A 22,514-nucleotide genomic window follows, 5' to 3' on the forward strand; every position below is an offset into this window, starting at 1 on the left:
GTCCCCATGACAACACGGTGAGTTGACAGCAAAGATGTTTAAAAATATGTGTGCTAAATGTTGGAAATGTAATCAGATACTGGGTTCTTATTATCACATGTGATGGACATGTCCAAAAGGGGAAAAAGATTGGACGAGAATACATACATGGTTAGAGAAAATGATAAAACTACATATAGACTTAAAACCAGAAATATTTTTGCTAGGTATACTACCAGAAAATTATAATAAAGGAACTACATATTTAATAAGTAGTTGACAGCAGCGAGAATTGTATTTTCACAAGATATACCTAGAGATGAAAGTATAATTAGAAAAATATTAGATTGTGCGGTGATGGATAGATTGACTTTAATAATAAAAGATAAGGAAGAAACAGAATATTTTTAAACATGGGATATGTTCTAGCAATGGTGGGATAAAAGAGGTAGAAATTAAAAGATGAAAGATTAATGAAATATATAAGTAAATTATGTAAGAATTTTACTACAATAAGTAATTATTAGTATTTTAACTATCTTTGTTATATTAATATTGCTCTCATTATTAGTTTATTAATACTTTGTACGTATAAACAAATTGATCCAGACAATACACTGCTTATTAAGTACTTACGTATTTTAAAGAAAAAATGTGTGTGTATATGTCATACAATGAAGGAAGAAAGGGTTCTCGAAAAAATGTTCTGCCCTGGGACTCAAAAAGCTTTAAAATGCTCTCCCTTTTGTCTATTACCACTCCAATCTTTTGACAAGGCTGCATTTTCTGGTTCGTTTTATTCCTTCACTCACCCACACACGCAGGACTGGTGCCACTCCACCGAGGGCGGCTGACGTTAAGGCAAATAAGTATCTCTTCACCCCTCAACTGGAAGCCTGACTCACATTTGAAAGTGGCAGAGCCCCCTGGATGGAGATCAGTTACCATGACATCCCCATTTTCTGGCCTACTGGGGAAGCCACAGCTGAGCAGGAAAGCTGGGGTTGGGAGATAGGAAGGTTACAGACAGGGAAACATAACACGTAATTATGCTCACAAAGTTGCCTTCAACAAATGATGTGCATTCATAAAGGAACATGCTCAATGATGCCAGTACTTGATAAATATTTGTATGCTTAGACAACAGTTAATAGGCTTTTGTTCATTTTTGGTACGCTTGCTGCCTCAAATAGTCTTTTTAACACACAAAATACATACTGAATTTGTACCATAGGATATGATGGACCTGAAGAAGTTCTCATCTATTCTGAATGTCATTGGGTGCATAGATTCTTAATTTATAAACGGGTTTATTCTCTTTTCTTTTTTTGCTTTTTTCTTTATCTTTTAGTGAGGTATGGTTCCTTCTGGTTTGGATTTACAGGAGGGGTTTTCTTTCGCTCTTATGTAAATTAGTCAAGCTGTAAAGCAGATAAACCCTTGTTAAACCCACTGCCATCATCCTCAAGAGATTTATTTCCAGTGCTTCTGGGATTAGAACACATCTAAAGAAAAGAGCTTCTGGTAAATCATATTATATGTCTCATTTGCTTTTGGGGGCCTCGCACCCTATATCATGCATATGTATAGCAGCCTAAATTTAGATAAATATGCATGCAGTTAGATAGACTTACACTGAGACAAACCAATCTATCCTAATAATACATGAAATATGTATAGTATAGACATGGTGGTATCATAATGTCCACTTTTGTTCTGAATAATCCCAGTGAGAATCAGCTTTTGTCAAGTCTAGCTTTGTGACACAGGTGCTAGAATAGCCCAAAACTTCAGCAGAACCCAGAAAAAATAATTATAATCCTGTCTTGTTCCTTTCTTGGTCCTTGGGTATAGGGAAAATCTCCCACTGCTCAAAGAGATGAGAAATTCCTCCTTACCTTATCTAGATATGGAACTATGCTTCCTATATGTCTATGGAGATTCTCAATCATCCAGGTCATGGTTGTCCCAAAGGTGCTTTTTCAAGAGGCAACTGAACTTTCTGGTTTTTCTTTGAAGACATTTAGCTTCTTATCCAAGAAACTTCTTCAGTTCTTATGTCTGAGGACAGAACGACTTCTTGGACAGAAGTGAAATATCTTCAAAGAAAAACAAAGAAATTCCAGTTGCCTGTTGAAAAAGCACCTTTGGGATAGGCTTTCCCATAATGTGCAGTCTAGGCACCTAAAGTCAGCCTGGAAGGTTCTGAGTAGGAATCTCAACCATTTGAGGAGGACTAAGCAAGAAAGTGGCTCAAAGGTGGCTCAGTAGCTAAGACACTAAGCTTGTCGATCAGAAAGGTCAGCAGTTCAGTGGTTCGAAACCCTAGCACCGCGTAACAGAGTGAGCTCCCATTACTTGTCCCAGCTTCTGCCAACCTAGCAGTTCGAAAGCACATAAAAAATGCAAGTAGAAAAATAGGAACCACCTTTGGTGGGAAGGTAACAGCGTTCCGTGCGCCTTCGGTGTTTAGTCATGCCGGCCACATGACCATGGAGACGTCTTCAGACAGCGCTGGCTCTTTGGCTTTGAAACAGAGATGAGCACTGCCCCCTAGAGTCAGGAATGACTAGCACATATGTGCGAGGGGAACCTTTACCTTTTACCTTTAAGCAGGGAAAGGTCCTTTAAAAGAAGGTGGGATGAGGAGGTATTCATTCCTTACCCTGGTAGTGGAATCTGAAGATACCAAGGGGGGCGCGGTGGTAGCTCTGGAAATGAATCAAGACCTGATTGGTTGGGCTACGGATCACTTGCCCATCAACCATCAATGACTCATTGGCCAAGACAACAGGCTTCTCCCCTCCCAGACCTTCCACTGTCAGTGAATCCTCCTTGGACAAGTTCAGAGTCTGCACCTGGAAGTAATGGAAGTTGACAAAGGGAGGGAGAAGGTTAAGAAGACGGCCACACCTTTTTAAGCTTCACATATTTTTAATATTGTTCAAGAATCTAGAGTTAAGAGCAAATATTATCAGGAAAATTATTGGGGAAGGGAGGGGACAAGGGGAAGCACATCTGGAAAACAGGACTTGAACCAAATATTCATCTAATGGACAGGGCTGGACATGCTTTAGAAATGTTTCCAAAGTCCTTTGAGCCACACCCAATTTTATGACCTTTTTGTTAAGGTTGTTAAGCAAAGCACTGCAGTTGTTAAGTGTATCATGTTGTTGTTAAGCAAATCTAGGTTCCCCGTTGACTTTGCTTGTCAGAGATCAGCTGGGAAGCTTGCAAATGATGATCACTATGACCCCAGGACATGGCAAGAGCTGTAAATACATGCCAGTTGCTAAGCACTCAAATTGTGGTCATGTGACCGTGGGGATGCTGCAATGGTCATAAGTGCAAGAACTGGTTGTAAGTCACTTTTCTCAGTGCTGTTGTAACTTTGAAAGGTCACTAATGAACGGTTGTAAGTCAAAGACTACCTGTAATGTGGTCAGCTATCGCTGATTCTTTGTCAACTTCCAAACACTTAAAAAAAAAAAAAGATTAATCCACATTTCCCAATGTCAGTAGTTTTATCTTCTTCAGGGTAAGTTAGTTTTAACTTTTTCTACCATAGTTTTAACTTCTTCAGTGCTGACCAATTCATATCGTCTTACCTGTACTTCTATCCCGTAGCCCATATACACTGAAATTGTGTAAGTACAATCCAGGAATCCATAAAAAGTAGCGCCAGCATAATCAGGAGATTCAATGTAACCTTCTATGTCGGTGATGATGTTGTTGCAAAGCACTTGGTGAGGGAGGCAGGAAAGGAGACAAAGAAGACTGAAGTCAGTTTAGTCTTGGATGGTCCGTATTTTTTCAACCAAGTTCAGCCTACCACTATTTGGTGACTCCATATGGGACATCCAGACTTTTTGGGCTGGGGAATGATAAAGGTAAAGGTAATGGTTTCCCGATGCCCAGCTGTGTCTGAGTCTAGATGGCAGTGCTCATCTCCATTTCTTAACCAAGGGAGACAGTGTTATCTGAAGACACTTCGGTGGTCATGTGGTCGGTATGACTACAGGCCGAGGCACATGGAACACTGTTACCTTCCCAGTGAAGTGGTACCTTTTTATCTACTCACATTTGCATGCTTTTGAACTGCTAGGTGGGCAGGAGATGGGGCAAGTAACGGGAGAGCATCAGGTTGGAGAAGACTTACGCCCACGTCCAAAACCTTTGCATATCACTCATATCACTTACCAGGTGTGTGAACGGTTGTGATAGTCGTTGTAGTAATCAGGGTGGTCGTTGTCTCTTCATCACCTTCGGGGATGAAGGCGGTGGTGGCGGCCGAGATAGGGTGGTTGGCAGAGCCAACCTCATCCGGTGGAGGGGACAACCAGGGTGGAGTGGCTGCTGTTGAAGCTGGAGGGGTGGTGAGTAGGAAGCTAGTGGGAGGGGCAGCAGTGGTCAATGGGGAGGGGCCAGTGGCCATGGCTTCAGAGGTCTCAAGGACCATCCCACCATCTAGACGTTGGATGCGCAGATGGAATGGGGGCAAAGTAGAAGACTGTCCTCCTAGGACCAAGGGGGAAACAGTTAAAAAGAAAGGGTGCAGGGAAGTCAGAACAGAGGAGGGAAAACACTGCAAACCTCTCATACACCCACCCACCCCCAAATGTCCTCTCTGCCACGAAACTGTTTTTCTGGCAGAAAAACCAATGCGCAATTATGGAACTATCCATTAACCCATTTTTTAAAAGTACAATGCCAAACTTTATGATTCACAATGGCATCTAGGCCCACAATCCCCCTCCAAGAGTCACCCCTGACCAGTGGTGGGCGTGGTGTGGCTTGGTGGGCATGGCATGGTGGGTGTGGCAGGGGAAGGTTACTGCAAAATCCCCATTTCCTCCCTATCAACTGTGACTCGGGAGGCAGAGAATAGATGGGGCTAGTCATAGGTGGTATTTACCGGTTCTCCGAATTACTCAAAATTTCCACAACCTGTTCTGGTCAGAACCTGCTGAATACCACCTCTGCCCCTGCCCATCCATTTTTCTTCAACACGAGCCACCCTTTCCTCTACATCTAGTCCCATCCCAGGCAGAGGCCTTTCCCTTCCCCATTTTTTTTGCTTTTTCTCACCAGGAATATGCTCTTCCACCACCTCACCCCCGAGAAACTCCATTCTCAGCAGTGTCCCCAGCAGCAATTCGGAAAGGCCTTTGGGACTGGGGGGTGAGGACCTCCGCAGCTCCGCCGAGACCCCCATTTCCTCCTCCTTGGGTCCCTCCATGGTCTCTGATGAGAGGGCTTCCAACAGCGGGGAGGGGGTGGCCTCCTCATTTTCCCAGAGAGGCAGGCCTGCAGGAGACAAAGGGTTAACAGTGGCCTGTCCTCCATGTTCTTCTCACATTGGCCTCATAAGTCCACAGAGAAGAAGATGCACTGCAAATTGTAAATTTGTTAAATTTAGCAAGGCTGTGCTTTCCCTCCTGGACCAGCAGGCATAGCACTGCTTCCCACCGTTTTTCCGGGACCAGCCTTTCTGGGCTGCAATATTCCAGACCACCACAGGTGGCAGGAAAGAGCTACAGAAATCTAAGAATGTATGACCTATGACTGTCCCGCCCACAGTCTGTAGACTGCATGTAGCCCTAATGCAGCCTGAAAAGATCATAAACCTTTAACATTTTAATGTGATTTACATACATTAACTATGCTATGTATATTATATATGCAGAACAAGACAACTCCTCTTCACTCAATTCACCCAGACAAGCCAAAGGATTGGACACCCATGTTGTAAGTTTTTGTGTAAGTTTTTGTGGCCCAGATATGGCAGTCCTAATTTTTCTGCACAATGTAGGGGATGGTTTTGTAGGACGTCATCACCCAGCCCTCTCCCAGAAAAATGAAATATTCCAGGGAATATTGAAACGGCAGAATATTTCTCTGGATGTGAAAATAAACATGTTTCAAAAAGACAAGGTAACTCTCCCTGCAGCTTCCTGCCCCCACCTTTTGTCCATGAGCCATTAAAGCCTGAGCCAGTCCCTTTACATAATGAAAGAGTTCTCCCCATCAGCTCTAGGGGGATGGGAATGAAGGCATGATAATATAAGCCCAACTGACCACATGGCATCTGAACTCAACCAAACCTGGATTCAAAACTCAGCCTAGAGGGTTGCCCTTGCATGGGCCCATGTGAGTCTGGCAACCAATCAGAATACATTTCTTACACAGGAACAGGAAACAGATAGGTGGAGCCGAACAGATTATAAAAAGCCCTGCAAGCCCTTCTTCACCCCTTCCCTTTCCTTCTCTTCTTCTCCACCAACATTGAAGCATGTGATCACCTTTTCTGTTCAGGACTCAAGCCATGTGGTCCTGTCCACCAATAAACCATCTTTCCAAGCAGCCTCCATGTCTCCAGTGTCTTTTTCCCCATTTGGAGCCGAACCCAGAAGGACATTTCTTCCTACAATTGGCACCCCACAGATGGGACTCCAAGCTAGCCTAACCAATGGATATGGCCCAGGTAAGCCTCCCATGCCGGCACAGACCCCATTGAGTCTGTGGGTGGACTTTATCTTGGCCTTAACCATTTGAATGTAGGTTTTAAAGGGGTTTTGAGTTTGAGCTCAAAGGCTGCCTGGAAAGAAGGTGAGTACCTCTAAATTTTAATTCTCTAAAATTTAATTTTAAAGCATGGCAAAGCGTGGAAATGTATGTATGCCTGCATGTGTGTGAGTGATGCTTTCTCCCAATCACAGCTGGATCCTGGTTCCTCTGTGTGTTTTACCAAGAGAGCCTGGAAAGTATTAGGGTCAGGCCAGAGCACAGGACCTTCTGTTAGGGAAAGGAGAGTGTGTGTGAAAATGGATGGAAAAGTAAATGAAAATGTGTTGTTGCTGCTGCTTTTGTCCTGTGAAAGCAAAAAAAAGCAAAGGCCCATGGTGTATGGAAAAGAGTAGAGGTGCCTGGAACTAACTGCAGAGGGGCAGAGGTTCTCAAGGATTACTTTTTTGATCCTCAAAACCCAGGTGATTCCCTGAGAGGAGGGGCCGAATACTTCATGGGGGAATCGAAGTCCTTCCCAGAATCTTTTTTTTTTCTGAAACTTACGGTGGGTGGCACCCGGCTAGGCCAAAGTGAGCCCTGCATGTAAAGGGTCATGGGAAGTGTTAGCTCGTGAGTGGCCAGAAGATTTCCTTAGATGCCAAGATTTTGGCTGAAGGAAATTGTGTGAGAAATGGGCTTTGCTGAAAGATGATACAGGAAAAGGAATTTGGCTGCATAAAGGTACTTAAAAGAAAAGGGAAAATGTTGAGGTTTCTTTTTTTTTCTCTTGTCTCTTTGTCTCTTTCTCTGTCTTCTATGCAACCACGTGGTTTGTTAAGATTTGTGCCTTCCCTAATTTAACAGATTTGTGCTGGGAATGACTAGGATGTGTAAACCTGAGAGTTCTCTTCCCCCCCTCTTATTTTCACCTTGTCCTTGTGTAAATGTGTGTCTAAGTCTTTGTGCACCCTCAAGGTAATTGTAACTAAGATTTCTCCAATCCAAAAGACAATAATTTTAAATTGTTCAATGAAGGAAAAGAGTAAACTGGCAGAAATTGCCTTCGCTCCGTTTGTTGGGCCAAGAAAACTAAGTGAAGGTGGGGAGAGTCTTTACTTTGTGTCTTTACTTTGGCCAGCAGAAACAGAGTAAAGAGAAGGTTTTTTTTTCCTTCCTTCCTTCCCTATACCTTAAAGTAACAACCCAGGAAATGTTTTACGTTCATTTGCAAGAAAAGTTTCATCCTTGCATTTATTGTGTGTTTAAATGATTTTACCTGTTCATTTCTTTCCTGAAGCATGTGAATCAGTGGTGGGTTTCTGCTGGTTCGCACCGGTTTGGGTGAACCGGATCGTGAACGGACCCGGAAGTAACCGGACCCGGAAGTAACTTCTGGGAACCGGCACCGGCCCTGTCGCTCGATCGCCCTTGCCATCCCAACGCAGCTCGCTCGCTCCCCCGCCCATCCGCAGTAAACTAGGCTAGCCCAGCCCGCCGCTCACTGATTGGCTGGAGTCCAGCCAATCAGTGAGCAGGCTGGAGGCGACCCTCCATTTCAAAACTCCCTTCCCTTCGCCTTCCAGGAGCTTGCTGCTTCCCTCAGGTAAGCAACTAAGTGGGAGGGGGGCGGTGGGAGGCTAGCTCCCGCCAGGGGAGGCCTTTGGGCCTTCCCTCGCTGAAGCGGCGGGCTGGCGTGGGCAGCGCGGGGGCGGCGGGCGGCAAGCCTCCGCGAGGGGAGGCCTTCGGGCCTTCCCTCGCTGAAGCAGTGGGCTGGCAGGAGCGGCATGGGCGGCGGGCGGCAAGCCTCCACGAGGGGAGGCCTTTGGGCGGACTGTTTTTTGCAACTATTTTATTTATTGTGTATAGAATTTTTAAAAATAGTTTTACTTAAAAGTATTGAGTATAGAATATTTTAAAATGGTTTACTTCAATTTATTGTTTGTGGATTCTTTTTTTAAATTGTCTTAGACTATTTTAAAAAAGATTCTATCCAAAATAAATTAAAATAAACCATTTTAAAATATTCTATATTCAATACTTTAAAATGTATTGTGCATAGAATTGTTTTAAATCTTTTTATTGTAATTTATTGTGTATGGAATATTTTTAATGGCTTCATTTTAAATTATTGTGTGTGGAATAGTTTGAAATGGTTACAGTATAAATTATTGCTGGTGGAATAATGGTTACAGTATACTATGGCTGGTACAATACCTTAAAATAGTTACAGTATAAATTATTGCTGGTGGAATACTTAACAACGGTTTTTAAGGATTTTTTTTTTATTTATAGAATATCTTTTTTAAAAATTATTTTTAGGGCATTTTTATTTTTAAATTGTTTATAAAATATATTTACTACAAGAAATGTTATTCCTTTTTGCAAATGTTTTCTTTGTGATGCAATATGTTGCTTAAAAGTGTTCAGACCAGATTTATGTATCTCAAAGTGGCTGCTTTTCTATGGGCAGGCCAGGTTGATGCAAGGCAGCTTTGCCAGATTTTGTGTGTTTCACCCTCGTTGTTTAGGTAATTCTGAGGTGGTTGATGGTTCTGTGAGCTTCCTGGCACTGTCCTTTATAATTTCCCACAATGCTTTTGGTTTTTATTCCAGTGGCTTTGTCTTTCCTGTCCTTAGGGTTAGGAAAAAAAACTGGTTTCATTTGCAGTCTTTGGGTGGGGGGATTCTTATTTTTTGGTGTTTTCCTGGCACTGTCATAGTTTGTGTGGGTGTGGGTGTGCAATGTCCCGCAGTTTTCTACGCATTAATAATGATCTAGTAATATTTCCTTATACATTTTAGTGACCTTTCCTTACATAATTGGTGTTTTCTTTCATACTTTTGGATTTCTAATTTCTGTTTCTGTTAGTTAGCAATTGCTAAAACAAATCCCACGTGAAAAAGTATTCAAAGCCTTCTTGATTTTAATTGTCAATTTATTTATTCCTGCACATTGTAATATTTATTCATTTTCATATCTCTATTTTTCCACTGTTGTGCAAACACAATTCCAGCAGCTGCTAACATGTGTAAAATTAAATATATATTATACTCCCTTTCAAATAGCCAACAAAAGATTTCTGGTTTTAATTCCATATCTTGCTTTACCATTGCTTCTAACCACTAACTTCTGAATAGCTACTTGGACTGACCTAAGTACTGAACCTAATTCATATATTCCTGTTTTTTGGAACTGAGAACTAAATTTCAGAAAAAGGAAATCTGGATTGCTCTGGGAATATGGCATTCATTCTTGAACTATCTTCTTGGATAAAAGACTATATCTTTCCTGTTTGTTGGGGGACATCCTTCCTGAAAAGACTGTACATTGTTGGGTAAAAACAGAGGTCCCTTCTGTTTAATTTAATTTAATTTAATTAGCACTTCTAGACCGCCCCCTCTCCCAAAAGGGACTCGGGGCGGTGTACAGTCCATATCAAAAACATCATACATAATAACAATTAAAAATTATTAAATGGATAAATACATAAATAAGAGGAGGATAAAATAGACAGAACTGTAATTGCTAAATAAATAATTAAAATATACAAAATTTAAAACCCCAGTGTCCTATAAAAACCCCAGTGTCCTATAAAATTAAGTCCCCTAAAAAACCAGTAGGAAATGTATATGCCAGGAGGTAGACGTTAAGAATTATGCCAGACCAGCCAGTCGGAACAGGTGTGTCTTCAGTTTCTGCGGGAAGGAGCGGAAGTCAGTGGTGGTTCTAATGTCGGGGGGGAGGTCATTCCAGAGGGTTGGGCCCATCACAGAGAAGGCCCTACTCCTTGGTGTCGCCCATTGGCATTGCCTAGTGGACGGCACCAGGAGAAGCCCCTCCCTGTGAGAGCGAATTGGCCGCAGGGATGTATGTGGGAGGATGCGATCCCGCAGGTAACTAGGTCCTATGCCATGGAGCGCTTTAAAGATGGTGGTCAAAACCTTGAAACGCACCCGAAAGACCACAGGTAGCCAGTGCAGCTCGCGCAGGAGCGGTGTTACGTGGGAGTACCTAGTACTCCCCATGACTGCCCGTGCGGCTGCGTTCTGGACTAGCTGCAGTCTTCGTGCGCGTCCCAAGGGAAGCCCCATGTAGAGAGCATTACAGTAGTCCAGGCGAGACGTCACCAGTGCATGAGTGACCGTGCGTAGGGCATCCCGGTCCAGAAGGGGGCGCAATTGGCGCACCAGGCGGACCTGGTGGAACGCCCCCCTAGCCACGGCTGCCACATGGTCGTCCATTGACAGCCGGGCATCTAGGAGGACGCCCAAATTGCGCGCCCGTTCCACAGGGGGCAGTTGTTCGCCCCCTATGGCCAGCGTTGGAGTCAGCTGACTGAACCGAGTTGCCGGTAGCCACAGCCACTCAGTCTTGGAGGGGTTGAGTTTGAGTCTGTTGTCCCCCATCCAGACCCCGACGGCTTCCAAACACCGGGACATCACTTCGACAGCCTCGCTGGGGTGATTTGGGGTTGAAACGTACAGCTGAGTATCATCAGCGTACAGATGGTATTCAACCCCCAAACCACGGATGATCTCTCCCAGCGGCTTTACATATGTGTTGAACAGGAGGGGCGAGAGGACCGACCCCTGTGGCACCCCACAAGTGAGTGACCTCAGGGTCGACCTCTGCCCCCCTGTCAACACACATTGCGACCGGTCGGAGAGGTAGGAGCCGAACCACCGTAAAACGGTGCCTCCGACTCCCATCCCCTCCAGCCGGCGCAATAGGATACCATGGTCGATGGTATCAAAAGCCGCTGAGAGGTCTAATAGGACCAGGATAGAGGAACAACCTCTATCTCTGGCCCTCCAGAGATCATCAACCAGCGCGACCAAGGCTGTCTCTGTTACCTGTAGTGTAGTCCTCAGCTTACAACCACAATTGAGTCCAATATTGTTTTAGTTCTTCTGCAGTTAGTATTATTTAACGTGATGAAGAGGCAACAGAGTATGACCGCTAGGACAGTCATCTTTCCTATGTAAGTAGCTGTTTTATTGCTTTGTGTGCTTGTTTCATCCTTAATATAGTAGTGCATGCAATTAAAGTCTTGCTTTCTGTGTCTCTCCTTTGTGCAGGTTGTTGGAGCAAGGTGGTGAGGTGGTGGTGCAGAAGACGCAAAAAAGGAGAGTAATTTTCCTTTTCTATTATTTTGTGTGCTGGTTTCATCCCAATGCAGTGCATGCAATGAAAGAGTTCATTTCTGTGTCTCTTCTTTGTGCAGCCCATTCATTGGAGTCCGTGATACTGAAGACTGGCAAGAACAGTCATCTTCCTTCTGTAAGTAGCTCTTTTATTGTTTTTGTACTTATTTTAATCTTATTTTTAAAAAAATATATTGGTTTTTCCAAATATTTTGGGGGAAAGGGTACATAAGTATGGAGAAAAATTTTGACAGCTACATCATACGGAAGGTGGTGCTTCCCCGGGATCTTACATCTCTCTCTTATTTTATACATATCAAAATATCATTATTACATACACATTAGCAGTTTAAATTTCAAATTCTTTAACATCTTCAATCATTTATTACATCACTTCTAACCATTTCATTGTATCAACAATTGCAATGTACTTTTAATTCATTTCTGTGACCTGAGCCTCATTGCTGCCTCCTCTCCCCTGTCTGTTGGCAGAGCCATGGCCCCTCCCTCTTTCATATCTTGTGCACTGTCTCCTGTTCCGTCTAGAAGAGTCTTGTGTTTTTCCATGAAGGCTTCCACCTCCACCACTGTATTAATTCTCACTCTACCTCCCTCCCAGAAAATTAACAACCCTTCTGGAATTACGAGGGAGGCCACACCCTGGACCTTGTTTTTGTCTCGGGCCAGTGGACGAGTGATCTGGGAATAGGGGATCTAGACACTATCCCCCTGTCATGGTCGGATCACTCACTTCTCCGGCTGGACTTCCCTGGTGCTACCCCCCGCCGCGAGGAGGCGGAACTGGAAGGTATTAGATGGTTCCGCCCCAAGCGCCTGATGGAACCGGATAGGTTCCAGACGGAACTTGGGCCACCTCCTGTGGACCTGACCCGCCCCCGAGTGGAGGACCTGGTAGTCGCATGGAATAGTGCGACTACCGGGGCCCTAGACCGGGTGGCGCCTTTGCGGCCTCTCCTGCGGCGACGAACCACCCTGGCACCTTGGTTTACCGAGGAGCTAAGGGTGATGAAACGCCACAAGAGACGCCTAGAGAGTCGTTGGAGATCCTCCCGCTCCGAATTTGACCGAGCACAGGCACGAGCCTATTTGAAGACGTACCTTGTGGCATTAAGAGCGGCCAAACGTCAACATTGCGCCGCTCTTATTGCGTCTGCAGATAACCGCCCTGCCGCCCTGTTTCGGGTGACCCGTTCCCTCTTGTTTGAGAGACCACGGGAAGCCCCACTACAGGGCAGAGCAGAGGAGTTTGGGAATTATCTACAGGACAAAGTCGCTCAAATCCGGATGGGATGGACCCCTTTCAGTGGTTCAGTAGAGACGCCCGTTGCGAGTCTTGAGGGACCGCTTTGGGAGGAGTTTGACTCGGTTGCCATCGAGGATTTGGACAGGTTGCGTGGACGTCTGCGACCCACCACATGTTTATTGGACCCGTGTCCCTCCTGGCTTGTACTGGCATCCTGGGAGGTTACGCGCGACTGGCTCCTGGGCCTGGTGAACGCCTCGTTGGGTGAGGGGTCTCTACCGGCCGCCTTGAAAGAGGCGGTGGTGAGGCCCCTGCTCAAGAAGCCTTCCCTGGACCCAACGCACCTAGTCAATTATCGTCCAGTCTCCAACCTTCCTTTTTTAGCGAAGGTTGTAGAGAGTGTGGTAGTACAGCAGTTCCCACGTCACCTGGAGGAAAATGATTATCTAGACCCGCGCCAGTCCGGCTTCCGACCCGGGCACAGCACGGAGACGGCCTTGGTCGCATTGGTTGATGATCTCTGGAGGGCCAGAGATAGGGGTTGTTCCTCTATCCTGGTCCTATTAGATCTCTCGGCGGCATTCGATACCATCGACCATGGTATCCTGTTGCACCGGCTAGAGGGGCTGGGAGTCAGGGGCACCGTTTTACGGTGGTTTGGCTCCTACCTCTCTGGGCGGACGCAACGTGTGTTGACAGGGGAGCAGAGTTCGACCCGGAGGCCACTCACATGTGGAGTGCCACAGGGATCGGTGCTCTCGCCTCTCCTGTTCAACACATATATGAAACCGCTGGGCGAGATCATCCGTGGTTTTGGAGTGGGATATCATCTGTATGCTGATGATACTCAGCTATACATTTCCACTCCGAACCACCCCAATGAGGCCGTCGAAATGATGTCCCGGTGTCTGGAGGCCGTACGGGTCTGGATGGATGGCAACCGACTAAAACTCAACCCTTCCAAGACGGAGTGGCTGTGGCTTCCGGCCTCCCGGTTCAACCAGGTGCTTCCATCTCTGGCCATCGGGGGCGTCCAACTAGCCCCCATGGAACAGGTGCGCAATTTGGGCGTCCTCCTGGATGCCTGGCTGTCCATGGACAACCATGTAACAGCCGTGGCAAGGGGGGCGTTCCATCAGGTCCGCCTGATGCGCCAATTGCGCCCCTTATTGGACCGGGATGCCCTACGCACAGTCACCCATGCGCTAGTGACGTCTCGCCTGGATTACTGCAATGCTCTCTACATGGGGCTTCCCTTGAGATGCACTCGGAGACTACAGTTGGTCCAGAACGCGGCCGCGCGGGTGATTATGGGGAGGACTAGATACTCCCCTGTAACACCTCTCCTGCGCGAGCTGCACTGGCTGCCTGTGGTCTACCGAGTGCGTTTCAAGGTTTTGATTATGATCTTTAAAGCGCTCCATGGCACAGGGCCTAGTTATATGCAGGATCGCATCCTGCCCCACACATCCCTACGACCAATTCGCGCACACAGAGAGGGACTTCTCCGGGTGCCGTCCGCCAAACAGTGTCGGGGGGCGACACCCAGGAGCAGAGCCTTCTCTGTGATGGGCCCAGCCCTGTGGAATGACCTCCCCCGTGACATCAGGATTACTTCCGATCTCCGCTCCTTCCGTGTACAGCTGAAGACCCACCTCTTTCAATTATCCGGCCTGGCTCAATCGCAATCGTAATTTTCCCATTCCTCCAAACTGTTTTTTAAATTGTCCTTAAATATTAATTTTTTGGGTTTTTACAATTGGGGTATTTTAAAGCTGATTTTTAACTGTCTATTGATGTAATTTGTTTCCTCCTCCGTGTATGTATGTGTGTTGTGTATGTATGTACGTTTGGTGTTGTTATATATTTTTTATGTTTTATGCTCCATTGTACGCCGCCCCGAGTCCTACTTGGAAAGGGAGCGGCTAATAAATCCAAATTTATTATTATTATTATCTAAACCAGATATTTTTTTCATACAATTTTTTGGTTAGAGAGTAAAATTTCTTCCTCTTATCTCTTTTTTTTCGTATCTGTTTTAAAATGGTTATTTCTTTATCCTTATATCTTAAAAGTTCCCCCCTTTGAATCCTTAGAATCTCATCTCTTGTAGTCTTTCTAAAAAATTTAACGTGAACTTCCTGTGGAACATTGTGTGTTCTAGCATATTGGTTTGGTTTGGTTTGGTTTATTTGGATTTATATGCCGCCCTTCTCCAAAAGGACTCAGGGCGGCGTACAACATTAAAAAACACACATCCCAAAAGTTAAAAAAGATTAAATCCATATCCAAAAAAACAAACCGAATTTTAAAAAAAACAATACATTTAAAATAAGTTAAAATTAAAATTAACAGGCCAGGCCGGCTTGCTGGAAAAGCCAACTTTTTAGGGCACGTCGGAAGGACCGGAGGTCAGGGATTATGCGAAGCTCCGCATATGCTGAATTAATTCTATATATCAAGTCAATATCCCACCCTAGCTGTTGTTTATCTCTTTTAATATAATCTGCTAACATTGTTGTCATAGTCTCCCTCAAATCTTCACCCTCCGCTTCAGGTATATTTTGAAATCTAAGAAAGACATCCTTTCAAAGTCCATTTTTTCCATATAGTTTTCAGTTCCAGCGTTTTGTTTTTGTAGTGCCTTCACCTCTTCTCTCATCCCCACAGCACCCTCCTCCAGGACGTCTATTTTATGTCTATTTTGTGAAGTTTGTTGTTGATTTTCTCTGAGTTGTTCCTTTAAATCCGCCAGCTGCTTTTTAATTTCGTCCTGTCCCTTTATAAGTGTCTGGAACATTTGTTGAAACGTTTCTTGAGACAGCTGTTCCCCCTCAGAAGTTTTAGGTTGTGAAAAAGAAGATAATTGTGTTTGTTGGGGAACAGGGCTTGAAACAGAGGATGTTGGAGCCGATGCCGATTTAGGGGGAGGGCTTCTTCGCAGGCATTGCAAAACTCGGAGAAAGTTATAAATCTAGACAAAAATATGGCGTCTGTAGAAGTGCACCGTCAGGCGAGATCCACAGGCAGGCAAAGTCCAATGTGGGATATTAGTCTTTCAATGCAGCTCCCCGCCAGTTAAAATCAATTTTTTCCAGTCCAAGGAAGATTATCCGAAGAGATGCCTCTAGGATTCACTGGGGTATAGTAATTCCAACCCAGAAGATTTTTCAGAAGAGAAGAAACACCATTTTGGCTCAGCCCTCCCAGAGGATCAGAGAGCAACAGTTCAGAAAGTTTCCATACATAGTTTATAAAGTCAGCTCAGATTCTTTCTTTCGCAATTGTTCTAGAAAGTGCTTGCACCATTGCTTGAAAGAAGTGAGTATCAAAAGAGTTTTTTTCCAATTCTCTCTCTCTCCTCCGAGAGTGAGATCATATAAAGCCGCTTTTCCGAGAGGGGGGGGGAGAAGTCCCCCCTCTCCAATCTTAAAACGTTTCCAGGATCGAAGAATCTTAGGAAAACTGCTAATCCTTATTTACAAGTTTATTCAGAAAAGAAAAAAGGAGACCCCGGGGGAACTCCCCTCTCACCGCATTTCAGCTGTTGCCTTCACGTATAGCGTTTCTTCCGATCTCCTCAGGACGAAGGCGTGCATGGCATTGCGCACCCCCTATGCCTCCCGGTGCCCAGGGCAATGCTGGCAGCCCCCCTGTGGCTGCCACCGCTCCAGGGGGCTCCAGCAAGCAGCCCCTCCAGCAGGACGCCCCTACAAGGCACCCTGTGCTCCCCCTAAATCAGGGGGAGCCCACCAAGATGGCAAACGGCGGACAGCATGTCCGTCTTCCCCAGAAACCGGAAGCGGAATCTCGTACTTATTTTAATCTTATTGTAGTTCATCCATTGGGGAAAAGAATTCAGTGACATCATCTTGGCCACTCCCACCCAGTCACATGGCTGGCAAACCACTCCCACCCGGTCACATAGTCAGCAAGCCACTCCCACCCGGCCACATGGCTGGCAAGCCACTCCCACCAGGTCACATGGCCGGCAAGCCACTCCCACAAAGGAGGACACACCCACAGAGTAGGTTCCCAAAAATTTTGAAACCCACCACTGATGTGAATCCAGACCCCATTTCTCATCTGTGATATCCCCATAATGTTTATCTGTTTATCTGTTTAATAACTGATGGTTTTATTTTTCAAACTCTGCCTGCAAGCTATCTACCCCCCCATGCCCCTCCCTTACCTCTAATCCTCCAACAATGCCTTTTCTGTGGGGGAGGGAACCTTGTTCTCATGTCTTTCAGCCCTGGAAGATTGTACTCTTCAGGTGAGTATAGATTTTTTTTTCCTTTTGGGGGGAGGAGGAGAGTGTTGCCTTGTGTGTGCATGTATGAGATGAAGGAAATTCCTTCTAAAGTTTTGCCTTCCACCTGAGTAAAAAAAAACCTTTGCACATTTATCTGGCCAACCTACTCTCTTGGCCCTAAAGTAGAAACCTGGCCTCCAGAAGGCAGTTTTGATTTAGATTTTGTCAACAAATTTGCAGATTTTCTGGCCACGTCCGATGAATCAAGAGCCCCACCCAGGAGACGACTTCCGGTTCCTGCTGGCGACGGATGTGTTGTCCGCCACTCGTCTCCACGGTTGGCTCCGTAAGGAGCACAGGGGGCCTTGGAGGGGTCCCCTGCCGAAGGGCGGCTTGCTGAAGCCCCCCAGAATCGGCTGCAGCTGGTGGGGGTGCTTTTCAGCCTTGCCTAGGAGCCGGGGAGCGGACGGGGGGGGGACAGCTTTGGGCTGTCCGCCCTTTCGCCGAATGGCTCTGGAGGAAGAAGCTTATCTGGAGAAATGCGGCTGGATCCTGGTGGTGGGGGATTCATCCTGATCTCTTTGATCCCCATTAAAGGAAAAGCAGCAGACTTCTGTAAATTTGTGTTCAACTTACTTGAATGGAGATTAGAGGGGGGTGTTTTCACTCTCTACCCCCCTCAGATTAAGCGGCATATGAACTATCTCCCTCCATATTAGAATGGAGAGAGAACAGAGGCTGACTCATCATTTGAACTAACCAAGTGAGAAAGATCGTTATCACAATTGCTAGAAATGATTGCTGAGCTGTTTTCCTTTGAAAAGCTTTATAGAGATCTCTGTGTCAGGCCTGTAGTTATATTCTTTTTAGGATCTTTGGCCAGCCACACTTTCTTATAATTTCCTATGTGTTTTAGTAGTGTAGTAGTTGGGAGGGGGGAATAGAAATGAGTAGGATTGTGGAATGTATGTGTCAGGCCTGTAATTATATTCTTTTTTGGATCTTTGGCCTGCCACACTTTCTTATAATTTTCTATGCTGTTTCAATAGTGTAGTAGTTGGGAGGGGGGAATAGAAAGGAGTAGGATTGTAGAATGGATTGTTGACATTCTTTTGTAGAAGCCAAGGTCATCTTTTGTCTCAGCACCTCGACACCTGGCCGGAAGAAGATGGGTGTACATGCCAGCGTGGATGATGATGATTGGAACATGTGATGGATTTGTGGGTGTGGGGAGAGATCATGAACTTTCAACTGGGTGAACCCAGAGCATGTACTTCCAGAGTTGGAATTTCCATAGCCGTGCTAACATGCCTGCCGAATAAATTGCACCTTTAAGGATGTTTTGCCTTGGACAATGATTTATTTCTGCATGGTATTTAGAACCCTAACATTATTCCAACTCTCTACTTCAAAATAATTCACTAGCACCCTCCCCCTCTCAAGGGGGAAGGGCTGGTGATGGAAGATCTGGTGATGGGGTCTCGGCATTCCCAATGCTGACCGGGACAGCGTAAATATCAGCGAAGAATTAATGAGAAGCTTTTGGTGATAAGAAGCTGAGTGCGGAACTTCAAAGGCAATGGAATGCTGTTTCCAGTTTAATTGCATCTGGAGGAATGCAGGAGGAGAAGCGACAAGACGAAGGAAAATCTCAGACGTACTTCTTCTACCTCAAATGTGAGTGCACGCTTCCCCTCCTTCCCCCCCCCCCAGCTTGGAAGCAAGGCTTGGAAAAAAAAAACCCTAGAACAGAGGTTTAGGCTCCTTCCAGACGGCAATAAATGAAATGGCTTATCACCCTGCAACTAGCTGGGAGAAAGATTCCCTTTCAAAATGGGAATTTCAAAGGAGGCAGGAAGAAGAGATTTTTCCAGCATTTGTCACTTGCAAGCCACCACAAATGGGGCTGCAACCAGTAAATGAAGCAAATTGGGCAGCAAATTGGGCTTTCCTCCCAGGACTTGGATGGAAGAGATGCTACTTACCAACTCCTTTGCCATCAGCATGGGGAAATGCTCCAAGCCAGCAGAGGGCACCTACTTGGCCCATAACTCATCCAAGCCAGCAAAGGGCACCTACTTGGCCCATAACTCCTCCAAGCCAGCAGGAGGGTCCTTGGCACGTAAAACCCCCTAGCCAGCCATCATTGGTTGAGCTGCAACCTGTGAAGCAGGCAACCCCGGGATGGGTCTTAACCCCAGGTCATGGATGGGAGGGATGCCAGTGGGCACATGCCCTCCCTCAGCAGATGGCACCATGGCAGAAAGCTGGGCAGTGGCCAACCGAGGGATTGACCTCCCCACCGGTTCCAGTCTCCCCTGCAAGGCCCAAAAAGGTTCTTACCAGACCTTCCTACAGAGAAGAAATCTCCATGGAAGAAGGGATTACCAAACAGAGGCCTGCATTGTGGATGGCGGGAAAATGTGCGCCTGCAAGGCCCCAAGTGGTTCTTACCCCACCTTCCTACAGAGTAGCAATCACCAACATGGAAGAAGGGATTACCAAAGCCAGGCCTGCAAGATGGGAAGCAGGACAAGGTGCATCTGCAATGCCCCAAAAGGTTCTTACTCCACCTTCCTACAGAGAAGCAATCTCCACCATGGAAGAAGGGTTTACCAAGGGGGCAGCTGCAAGTTGGAGAGCAAGGCAGTGTGATGAAACGGTTCCTGAGTTTAGAGATGTAATACAATATACAATACAATAGTAGAGTTGGAAGGGACCTTGGAGGTCTTCTAGTCCAACCCCCTGCCTAGGCAGGAAACCCTATACCGTTTCAGACAAATAGCTATCCAACATCTTCTTAAAGACTTCCAGTGTTGGGGCATTCACAACTTCTGGAGGCAAGCTGTTCCACTGATTAATTGTTCTCACTGTCAGGAAATTCCTCCTCAGTTCTAAGTTGCTTCTCTCCTTGATTAGTTTCCACCCATTGCTTCTTGTTCTACCCTCAGGTGCTTTGGAGAATAGTTTGACTCCCTCTTCTTTGTGGCAACCTCTGAGATATTGGAATAATGCTATCATGTCTCCCCTAGTCCTTCTTTCTCTTAAGCTAAACATACCCAGTTCCTGCAACCGTTCTTCATATGTTTTAGTCTCCAGTCCCCTAATCATCTTTGTTGCTCTTCTCTGCACTCTTTCTAGAGTCTCCACATCTTTTTTACATCGTGGCGACCAGAACTGAATGCAGTATTCCAAGTGTGGCCTTACCAAGGCATTATAAAGTGGTATTAACACTTCACGTGATCTTGATTCTATCCCTCTGTTGATGCAGCCTAGAACTGTGTTGGCTTTTTTGGCAGCTGCTGCACACTGCTGGCTCATATTTAAATGGTTGTCCACTAGGACTCCAAGATCCCTTTCACAGTTACTACTACTGAGTATGGTATCACCTATACTGTACCTGTGCATTCCGTTTTTGTTGCCTAAGTGTAGAACCTTACTCTTTTCACCATTGAATTTCATTTTATTAGATAGTGCCCAATGTTCAAGTTTGTCAAGATCCTTCTGTATCTTAAGCCTATCTTCTGGAGTGTTGGCTATTCCTGCCAGCTTGGTGTCATCTGCAAATTTGATGAGTTCCCCATTTATTCCCTCATCCAAATCATTGATGAAGATGTTGAAGAGTACTGGGCCTAAAACAGAGCCTTGGGGTACTCCACTGCATACTTCCCTCCATGTAGATGCAGTTCCATTGAGAACTACACGTTGAGTGCGGTTGGTCAGCCAGTTACCAATCCATCTGGTGGTGATGCTGTCTAACCCACATTCTTCTACTTTATCTAGTAGTAGGTTATGGTCTACCTTATCAAAAGCCTTACTGAAGTCCAAGTAAACTATATCAACGGCATTCCTCTGGTCCACTAATTTTGTCACATTATCAAAGAATGCAATAAGATTAGTCTGGCATGATCTGTTTTTGACAAATCCATGTTGGCTTTTGGCTATTACTTTGGTTCCATTCCTCGTGGGGCCCAATTAAATGCCACCATTGTTGTCAACTTGGCCACAGAGCGTCAGAGTGCTTGGCTCCAGCCCCAATGCCACAAACGTGCGCACCAACCACCACGGCGGTAAAGAGAGGGTCCCAGATGCCACCACAGAAGAGTCATCTGGGCCAACAACCTCTGGAAGAGGATCCCCAACTTAAGGTGAGGAAGTGTCCTACCAAGGGGGAGGCCTCGGAAGAGGAAAAGGGCAGACATTCTCCGGAGGAGGATCCCCAACTTAAGGTGACAAAGAGTCCTACCAAGGGGGAGGCCTCGGAGGAGGGAATTGCCGAAGAACAAACGTGTGTACCAATTGCCACGGTGGTTAAGAGAGGGCCCCAGATGCCCGCACAGAAAAGTCATCTGGGCCAACAGCCTCTGGAAGAGGATCTCCAACTTAAAGTGACAAAGTGTCCTACCAAGGGGGAGGCCTCGGAAGAGGAAAAGGCCGCCTGTCAGGCCTGTAATTATATTCTTTTTTGGATCTTTGGCCTGCCACACTTTCTTATAATTTTCTATGCTGTTTCAATAGTGTAGTAGTTGGGAGGGGGGAATAGAAAGGAGTAGGATTGTAGAATGGATTGTTGACATTCTTTTGTAGAAGCCAAGGTCATCTTTTGTCTCCGCACCTCGACACCTGACCGGAAGCAGAGGGGTGTAGATGCCAGCGTGGAAGATGGTGATTGGAACATGTGATGGATTTGTGGGTGTGGGGATAGATCATGAACTTTCAACTGGGTGGAATTTCACGATGTAATTCAGAGTTGGAATTTTTCCATAGAGGTGCTAACTTGCCTGTAGAATAAATTGGACCTTTAAGGATGTTTTGCCTTGGACAATGATTTATTTCTGCATGGTATTTAGAACCCTAACACTCTGTTTCTTCTCCCTGTGAAATGAGGAGCCAAGATGGTGTCCACCCTTCTTTGTTTTTGTATTTACAAATGAAGTCTGCCTTTTGAAACTACCTTCAAAAAAAAAAACTCCTTTGGAACTGTTTCATTACTCTCCCTGAGGGAGACCGGAACCTCCCCTGCTACGTGGTCTTCCTGGACTTTGACTATCTGATTTTCTTCTTTCCTATTTGCCTCGGTGCCTTGGAACTGTGAAGGAGAGTTAACTCTTCGCTTTTGGATTTGCTTGCCTCTTGGGATCGGCTCAGCTGCGCAATCCTCGGACGCCATCTTCTTTGAAAAGACTTATACACATCTCTGAATTTTAGACAAATGGGGCCTAAGAAACCACCAACGGGCAAGTCATTTTCATCTCCCACATCTGCCACCTCCAGTCCAAGCATGCAGCAAACGAAAATTACTTCATTGTTATAGCAAGAAGGGACTGGAGAGGGCCCAAAAGAACTATCTGTTTCCCAAATGTT

General features: G+C 45.7%; 1 protein-coding gene across 1 annotated transcript in view; it reads right to left on the minus strand.

The window, feature by feature from the left end:
- LOC309400574 (seizure protein 6 homolog) overlaps positions 1–22,514 on the minus strand; it is a gene marked incomplete at its 5' end in the record, with an annotated part of 167,997 nt that overhangs the window by 126,501 nt on the left and 18,982 nt on the right. The window contains 5 exons of the mRNA XM_081969139.1: positions 792–977; positions 2,645–2,837; positions 3,588–3,721; positions 4,180–4,497; positions 5,068–5,286. Coding sequence (XP_081825265.1) covers positions 792–977; positions 2,645–2,837; positions 3,588–3,721; positions 4,180–4,497; positions 5,068–5,286 — 1,050 coding nt within the window. The remainder of the gene's footprint in view (positions 1–791; positions 978–2,644; positions 2,838–3,587; positions 3,722–4,179; positions 4,498–5,067; positions 5,287–22,514) is intronic.

The sequence above is a fragment of the Natrix helvetica genome (assembly GCF_964273705.1).
Source record: "Natrix helvetica genome assembly, chromosome: W".
Classification (NCBI taxonomy): Eukaryota; Metazoa; Chordata; class Lepidosauria; order Squamata; family Natricidae; genus Natrix; species Natrix helvetica.